Source organism: Arvicola amphibius, chromosome 5 (genome assembly GCF_903992535.2).
Source record: "Arvicola amphibius chromosome 5, mArvAmp1.2, whole genome shotgun sequence".
NCBI classification, from domain to species: domain Eukaryota; kingdom Metazoa; phylum Chordata; class Mammalia; order Rodentia; family Cricetidae; genus Arvicola; species Arvicola amphibius.
The window spans coordinates 108,739,485-108,748,625 of NC_052051.1; the positions used below are offsets into that span (position 1 = coordinate 108,739,485).

Below are 9,141 nucleotides of genomic sequence, written 5' to 3' on the forward strand. Positions count from 1 at the left end.
GAGGTGAAAAGTTTGTGAGCCTTTTAAGCATGAAGTAAGTTAACTGGGTATTAGGAAAAACTGATCTTTCCAATCAGTTATCTCAAATAATGAAATTTTTCTTATCAAAATTCTATTTTTGAGTGAATAATCAGTCTTCAGAGCAGTTTTCATGAAATTCCACTAGTTGGTATATGGTTGGACATTAAGTCATGTTAAACAAAAATTATAGGGGCTCGTTATGATTTCAAATTGAGCCCCTCTCACAAGACCCCAGCAGATAAAATGGACCAACACCGAGCCACTTGGTTTACAAATCCAACAGCAGCTTTATAGAAGACAAATTCTCCACAGACCAGTTTATCCTGAAAACAAAAGACTGTAGCCCCGCTGACTATAACAAGGGCTGTGTAATAAAGAAGTCCTGACCCTGCCCCCAGTCCAGTACTCTGACTCAAACCCAGAGTCATCCCCTCATCCCACCCCCAGGGCCTTCAGTCTACAGAAAAGGAGAACTGATGGAGCTTTAGGGAAGCTAATCAACATTTTCTCTACTGCTGTCTTCGTGCTTCCCTTCATGCTTACACAAGGGCCTGCCTCACTTCCATAGAAGCTCTTCTTCTGAATGGAATCTGTCCTGATTGGAGTAAAAAGCCAGTTGGAGTTATCACTAATTTGTTGCAATTTTTTTTCTTTTCACAGTACGAGCTTGTGATTTCTTCTTTCTTTTTTTAAATTTTTTAAATTTCATTTTACATTCCAACCACAGTTCTCCCTCCTATTCCTCCTTCCATCCCCCTCAACTCCCACACAACCCACCCCCATTCATTCCTCCCAAAGGGCAAAGGCTTCCATGGGGAGTCAACAAAGCCTGGCCCATTAAGTTGTAGCAGGACCAGGTCCCTCCCTCCTGCATCCGATTTGGAGCAGAGACTCTCAACAGAAACTGTGAAGTTCTGTAACAATATGTTCAGTCTTCCCTTGCATATCAGGAGTAGGCTGTTAGGTTATAGGTAGGCCTGGCCAATTAGGTCACTCTGGCCGTAAAATCTTCAGCTCGGCTTTATCAACCACATTTGCTGAGTTTTAACTGAAAAATGGTATACTAATGAACACATTTCAAACACTAATAAATTTCAAAATAAAAAAAATAATGGAATTTGAAGGCAAATTCAAAGATTAGAAGGAGGTTAAGAACCTCCAATTTATAACTAGTGAATTCCCTGTTAAGGATTATCAGAACACTAACATCAAGGCTAAATCTTCCTTGGGAGTGAAACTGGAATACGTTCCCAGTATGGTAAACCTCGGCAAAAGTCTAGACCTGGGAAAGTCGCAATGCCTAGTGGGAATCTACCACTGCTTTCTTGTCAGACAAACATGTAGTCAAACTACCTTCTGATTATCTAACTAACCAGAGGTTAGTGCCACTTCAGTCTCAGCCAATGAAGACGCCTTTGCAACGGGTGACAATTGAAGCAGTGACTGATAAGCAGTCAGAATGCTGAAAGTAAGCGAGAGCCTTTATATGACATCTACAGCTTCCCTTCCGAAGCCTAGGGAATATTGTAGGCAAGGAAGTAGAAAGGTGCTGAGAACCAAAGGATGGGGCAGAGTATTACGAAACACTGCCTCTGGACGTGGCAGAGATGCTGCAAACACACAAACAGCTGTGGCCACCTATACAGAGAAAGAAGATTCGGGAGTGGGAGGTGAACTAATCTGGGACAAAAAGGAAGTCATCAAGAGTGGGAGGAGCTGCTCCTCCCTGTTCTAGAGACAGCCGCTTCTTTTCGTGCAGTGCCAGCCTCGTTCCAGAGACACGATGGTGAAGGTCGGAGTGAACATATTTGGCCGTATTGGGCGCCTGGTTACCAGGGCTGCCTTCACTTCTGGCAAAGTGGACGTTGTTGCCATCAATGACCCTTTCATCGACCTCAACTACATGGTCTACATGTTCCAGTATGACTCCACCCACGGCAAGTTCAAAGGCACAGTCAAGGCTGAGAATGGGAAGCTTGTCATCAATGGGAAGGCCATCACCATCTTCCAGGAGCGAGATCCCGCCAACATCAAATGGGGTGATGCCGGCACCGAGTATGTTGTGGAGTCGACCGGTGTCTTCACCACCATGGAGAAGGCTGGGGCCCACTTGAAGGGTGGGGCCAAAAGGGTCATCATCTCCGCCCCTTCTGCGGATGCCCCCATGTTTGTGATGGGTGTGAACCATGACAAGTATGACAATTCCCTCAAGATTGTCAGCAATGCTTCCTGCACCACCAACTGCTTGGCCCCCTTGGCCAAGGTCATCCATGACAACTTTGGCATCGTGGAAGGGCTCATGACCACAGTCCATGCCATCACGGCCACCCAGAAGACTGTGGATGGCCCCTCTGGGAAGCTGTGGCGAGACGGCCGTGGTGCTGCCCAGAACATCATCCCTGCATCCACTGGCGCTGCCAAGGCTGTGGGCAAAGTCATCCCAGAGCTGAACAGGAAGCTCATGGGCATGGCCTTCCATGTTCCTACCCCCAATGTGTCTGTCGTGGATCTGACATGCCGCCTGGAGAAAGCTGCCAAGTATGATGACATCAAGAAGGTGGTGAAGCAGGCATCTGAGGGCCCACTAAAGGGCATCCTGGGCTACACTGAGGACCAGGTTGTCTCCTGTGACTTTAACAGTGACTCCCACTCCTCCACCTTCGATGCTGGGGCTGGCATTGCTCTCAATGACAGCTTTGTGAAGCTCATTTCCTGGTACGACAATGAATTTGGCTACAGCAACAGAGTGGTGGACCTCATGGCCTACATGGCCTCCAAGGAGTAAGAAGCCTGCCTGCCCTGACCACCCATCCCAGCAAGGACACAGCAAGAGAGAGGCCCTCGGCTGCTGAGCAGTCCCTGTCCTAACTCAACCCTTCACACTGAGCATCTCCCTCACAGTTTCCATCCCAGACCCCCAGAATAGCAGGAGGGGCTTAGGGAGCCCTACTCTCTTGAATACCATCAATAAAGTTCATTGCACCCCTAAAAAAAGAGTGGGATGAGCATAAAAAAGTGATGGGGGTACATATTTTCACATTATATTGTATACATGTATATATACAACTATCAAAAATTAAAAGAATGTAATTTAAAATGGGGACTCTGGTCCAACAAGGCAATTTAGCAAGCAAACTTGCTTGCTGCTAAATCTACTGGCCTGAGTTCAATCCCTGGGGTGCACATAAGGGAAGGGAAGAATTGATTCCCACAAGCTGTCCTCTGACCTCCTCCACATGAACACCATGACAAGAGTACACCAACACATACCTATACACACCAACACCCACACACATGAATAATTAATAAATAAATGTTATAAAATACTTTCTTTTATTGAAAAAAATGTATATAATATATTCTGACTATGGTTTCTCCTCCCCAAAGTCCTCCCGGGTCTTCCCATCTCCCCACCCACTCAACTCTATGCTCTTTCTCTCTCTCTCTCTCGAAAACAGACATGTAACCAAAAAAAAAAGGTTTTAAAATGAGGCCAAAGAGCAAAAGAAATACTCACACAAAACCCATAGACACACAAAATAAAACATCATAAAGAACAAAAGACCAATAAGACAAAATGCCCATACAAAACAATATGAAACAAAAAGTTTATTAAAAAAAAATACCATCTATTCTGTGCCTACCCTGAAGGGCTGTTTATATACCCAGCGAGAAAACCTTGGAGAAAACCAATTTGCCTTTGCAATCAGATGTCGATTGCAGATAGCTTCTTGTTTAGGAGTAGGCCCATTTCTACTTCCACCCCTCAATTCCTCCTGTGACTGGAATCTATGAGTTCATATGTGCATCAATCCTACTGTGGCTGGAGTCTTTCATGCTCTGTGGCTCTTACAATCTTTCTGGTTCCTTTTCCACATAGCTCCTTGAGCCCTCAAGGGAGGGGTTTGATGAAGAGGTCCCATTTGGGACTGATTGTTCAGTAATTTCTTACTCTCTGCACATTCTATGGTTTATGGGTCTCTGTGTTAGTTCCTATTTACTGCAGGAGGAAGCTTCTCTGACAAAGGCTGAGCGAGACACTCATCTATGGGTACAAAAGAATTTCATTAGGAGCCATTTAATTGTTGTGTTCCTTTAACAGAACAATAATATTTGGTTTTCACCTAGGTCTATGGCATATCTAGTATCAGGTTCTTAGCCAGTCAAAGGATCAGGTATGGGTTCCATCTCATGGAGCAAGCCTTAAATACAATTAGAGAGTGGTTAATTGCTCCCATATAGTTTGAGCCACTATTTCACTAGTACGTGTTACAGGTAGGATGTGTTTGTAAATCACATGGTTTATAGCTAGTTGATAATTACCTTTCTTCTCTGGTTGCATGGAGAGTACCTTCCAGTATCATTAACACTAGCCAGTAGGAGTGAAGACTCTAGTTAGGCCCAGCTCAACTTCCCTGAGTTAAATGAGTTGTGTAGCTGTTGTCTTCTGCAGTAGGACCAAACCATCAGTATCTGGAGAGCAACCAACAATCCTGACAATAGCCTGGGTTGTTTGGGGGTTTCCAAGGGGTTCCTTTAGCCAGCAACTCTATTAGGTGTAAACCATTCCTTGTACTGGAGGTTTCACTTGGGGACAAAGATGCTAGTTGGAACATTGTCTCTCTCATTATTTGATGACTCCATTGATATTTCCTTCATATATGAAGCTATTTTGGAATCTTCTGCAGTAGCAGATTTCCCCATGACTCCTCACATGGCTCATAGCTTTCGGTTTGCTCCTCCTTTTCTGTCACTCTCACCATTTAATCTTTCAATTCTAGTCTCCCCCATATCTCTATAAATATATGTTCTACTTCTCCTACCTTGAGAGATCCTCCCCTCCCTAACATACTAACCTCTGTCTGTGGTTATATGGATTGTAGCATGTATAACAAAGGCTTAAAAGCTAGCGTCCATATATAGAAGAAAACACACAGTATTTATTTTGTGAGGTGTGACTTACCTTACTCTGATTTTTTTTCTAGCTTCATTTACCTAAAAATTTTACAGTTTCATTTTTAACAGTTGAATAATACTCCATTGTATAATGTAACATATTTTTTATTTTCTACTCATCTGTTGATGGACTTGTATACTGTTTCCAATTTTTGGCTATTATGAATAGAGAAGCAATAAACATGGATGAGCAATTATCTCTGTAGCAGGATGGAGAATCCTTTGGAGTATAACTGGATCTTGAAGCAGATCTATTCCCTGCCTCCTGATGAACAGACATACTGATTTTCATTGTGGCTGTGCAAGTTTTCACTCCCACCCACTGTGAATAAGTGTTCCCCTCTCCCTACATCCTCCCCAGCATGAGATATTCATTTTATTGATCTTAGCCATTCTGATAGGTGTAAGATGTAATCTCAAAGGAGTTTTGGTTTGCATTTATTTGATAACTAAAGATTTTGAACATTTTAAAGTGTTTCTCAGCCATTTGTATTTCATCATTTAAGAACTCTCTGTTCAGTTCTGTGCCCCAATTTTTAATTGTGCTATTTTTCTTGATGTCCAGTTTTTTAGTCCTTCATATATTTTAGATATTAACCCTCTATTGAATGTGTAATCGGTAGAGATTCTTTCCAATTCTGTAGGCTGTCACTTTGTCTGAATGATAGTGACCTTTGTCATACAGAAGCTTTTCAATTTCATGAGGTCCCATTTATTAATAGCTGTTCTTAGTGCCTGTGTTATCATTTTCCTATTCAGAAAGTCTTTTCCTGTCGCAATAAGTTCAAGATTATCCTCCACTTTCTCTTTTATCAGATTCAGGGTTTCTGCCCTTATGTTGCGATCTTTAATCCATTTGGAGTTGAGTTTTGTACAGGGTGATAAGTCTGGATCTATTTGCATTCTCCTACATACAGCTACTGAATTTGCCCAGCACTATTTTTTGAAGAGGCTGTCTTTTTTTGTAATGTGTATCTCTGGCTTCTTTGTCAAAAATCAGGTATCCACAGGTGCTTGGATTTATGTCTCTTCAATTCAGTTCCATTGATCAACATGTTTGTTCTTATGCTAATCCTAAAACCTAGACTACTGCAAACTATTTTCTTGAAATACTAGAGGAGAAAAGTAGATCTCAGTCTCCCCCATTTGTGAACCCTGGAAGCTACAACAAGGCCTGGCATAGCAAGACATGCCTGCTGGTGTGATAGTGTTATAAATATTATGGGAGTAGCCAACCATTTTGTGATTGGATCACTGAGCTAGAAGAAATATTTTGACTCATTTTGAGAATTTTCTACATAAATACTGTGGTTATATCATTTCTACCTCTCCTTTATCCCTATGTAATTTCTCTCATGACCTCTCTCTCTCAAATTTGACCTTCTTTATTATTATTGCTGCATGTATCCATATGTAACTATACACATGTACACACACACCCTTCTGAGTCCATTTAGTGTTGCTTATATGTGTGTTGAAGACTGACTACTTGGGTCTCAAGCTGAACTAGTCTTTGGTTGGCCACTCTCATAATTTCTGAGCCGCCTTTCTCCTAGCATATCTTGTAGGCAGGGTAAATTCTATGTCAGATGTTATATGACTGGGCTGGGGCCCAAATCTCTCCACTGGAAATCTTGCCTCATTACAGGAGATGGATGGTTCAGACTCCATATCTCCCATTGCCAGGAGTCTTAGCTAGGGTCACCCTCATAGATTTCTGGAAGTTTCCATTTTACTAGGTTTCTAGCTCATCCCAGAGGTGCCCCCTGATTCCACTTGTCTTTCCCAGGACTCTCTTCCTCAATCCTCCCCACATTTGATCCCTCCTGCTCCCATGCTCATGCACCCCTAACTAGACTTCTCCCCCATTTACCTGTGATGTCTATTCTATTTCCCCTTTACAGTGAGAATCACGAGTCTCCCCCTTCAGTCTTCATTGTTACTTAACTTCTTTGGGTCTATTGATTGTAGCATGGTTATCCTTTACTATACAGCTAATATCTGCCTATAAATGAGTACATACCATGTTTGTCTTTCTGGGTCTAGATTACTTCACTCAGGGTGGATCTTTTCTAGTTCCATCCATTTGTTGGCAAATTTCACAATGTCATTGCTTTTAACAGGTGAATAGTACTCCATTGTATAAATGTACCACATTTCCTTTATCTATTCTTCAGGTGATGGACATCTAGGTTGTTCCAGAATGAGAGGGAGCCCACCCCGTGACACAGTCTGAAGTCCCAGAACTCAGGATCTGGACAGCTCAGAGACCTAAGATAGAACCAAACATGACTGGCAAAAAAAAAAAGTCAATGAAATTATTTCTAATGATCTTCTGCTGTACTCAGAGATCATCACCTAGCCCTGTGGTCATGATAAAGCCTTCACCCAGCCACTGATGGAAACAGATGCAGAGACCCACAGCTAAATATTAGGCAGAACTTAGGCAATCCTATGGAAGAGGAGGAGAAAAGATAACGAAATCTAGAGGCGCCAAGGACACTACAAGAAAAACCTCAGAATCAACTAACCTGGGCTGGCTCATAGGGGCCCAGAGACTGAACTGCAAGCCAGAAAATTTGCATGAGATTAACATAGGCCTTTTACATATATATTGTCGTCGTGTCGCTTGGTCTTCTTGTGGGACTCCTAACAAAGAAAGCAGGGGCTGTCTCTGACTCTGTTACCTGCTTTTGGGACCCTATCCTCCTACTGGGTTGCTTAACCCAGCCTTAATAAGAGAGGAGGTGCCTACCTTCCTGCAACTTGATACGTCATGGCTGGCTGGTATACATGAGAGGCCTGCATTTTTCTGAACTTAAAGGAAAGGATGAGGGGGGAAAGGAGGACTGAAGATGGGCCTGGGAGGAGAGGGGCGAGAGGAAACTGTGATCAGGCTGGAAATTAATTAATTAATTAATTAATTAGAAAAATCCTGGCATTAAAAAAAAGATAGATTGGCTACTTAAAATTGGAAAAGCTATCAAGGAAATTGTCTCTGGAGAAGACTGATCCTTCCTTTCTCAGAAGCTGCTAATTGCCTGTAAGCCTTCATATAAGGTTGGACCTTCAACAACAAGCATGGCAGGATATCACCAAGGATGCAATAGTGACAGTTATATCCTTTCCTGGAGGTAACTGGCAGTTGTCTAATTGGGCTTAAGTCCAACTCATTAAGAGAGAATTCATGTCTGCTGCTGTAAACACAGCCAGCTACCCATGGCTGGTGATGTCACAGGGCATCGAGGAAAATCTACCGTTTCCATTTTCCTAAGTCACTATAGTTTCGAACCGCATTCTAAAAGCATCTGCTTGTCCCCACAGATTAGTGTATTTCTCAATGTTTATCAAAACACCTTTTTTTTTTTTTTTTTTTTTTTTGGTTTTTCGAGACAGGGTTTCTCTGTAGCTTTGGAGCCTGTCCTGGAACTAGCTCTTGTAGACCAGGCTGGTCTCGAACTCACAGAGATCCGCCTGCCTCTGCCTCCACAACCAAAAATAAAACACCTTCTTTTTGAGCCAAATGGAAACTGTTACAGAAATCCATAACACATCAAAATGTAGAGAACAAAAGAAGATGGGGTGGCCAAACCCAGTTCATATACATCCACGTAAGGACCAAGGTGCAGTGCACGAAAGGGGGAGGGGTAAAGCGACTGTAAGAGCCAGAGAACCAGAACCTGTGCTTAAAGATAGTGTCTACTAGAGATGGCAGAGATACCACACCCATGAAATCTCAAAAATATGATCACCTATGCTGCTGACAATACCAGTCAACATGCTGATAGTAAGACAAAATCATAAAAATTCCTCATTTGGACAAGACCTTTAGAATTTTGCCCAAGTTACAGCTGCATATTATTTACAGTAGGTGAAAAAGAACTCAGTATCACCCTTATCAAAAAAAAGGTACCGAATGCAACTTTCTTATTTCTCAAAAAGAATCGATTTATTGCAGTTATGTTTTCATAAATCAGAAGAATAAAGTCCCATTACTTTTCCATGGCATGTTGGGACGTTTTCCTACAGAAGTGTGAAGCTGTACAACCTTCGAGTTTCTGTTTACTGGTGGAGTTTTAGGAGTTATTGATAAAAAGCCTTCCTTATTCACTTAGGAAGAGCATTGGCAGTAGTTTGTTGAGACCCAGGCTGCACTCTCGGACA

General features: G+C 42.4%; 1 protein-coding gene across 1 annotated transcript; it reads left to right on the forward strand.

Annotated features, from left to right (window-relative positions):
- Positions 1-1,774: 1,774 nt before the first annotated feature.
- On the forward strand, positions 1,775-2,806 carry LOC119815493 (glyceraldehyde-3-phosphate dehydrogenase-like). The gene has a single exon (XM_038331638.1). It carries the CDS (start codon positions 1,805-1,807, stop codon positions 2,804-2,806), a length of 1,002 nt encoding a protein of 333 aa, XP_038187566.1. The 5' UTR covers positions 1,775-1,804.
- Positions 2,807-9,141: the final 6,335 nt, after the last annotated feature.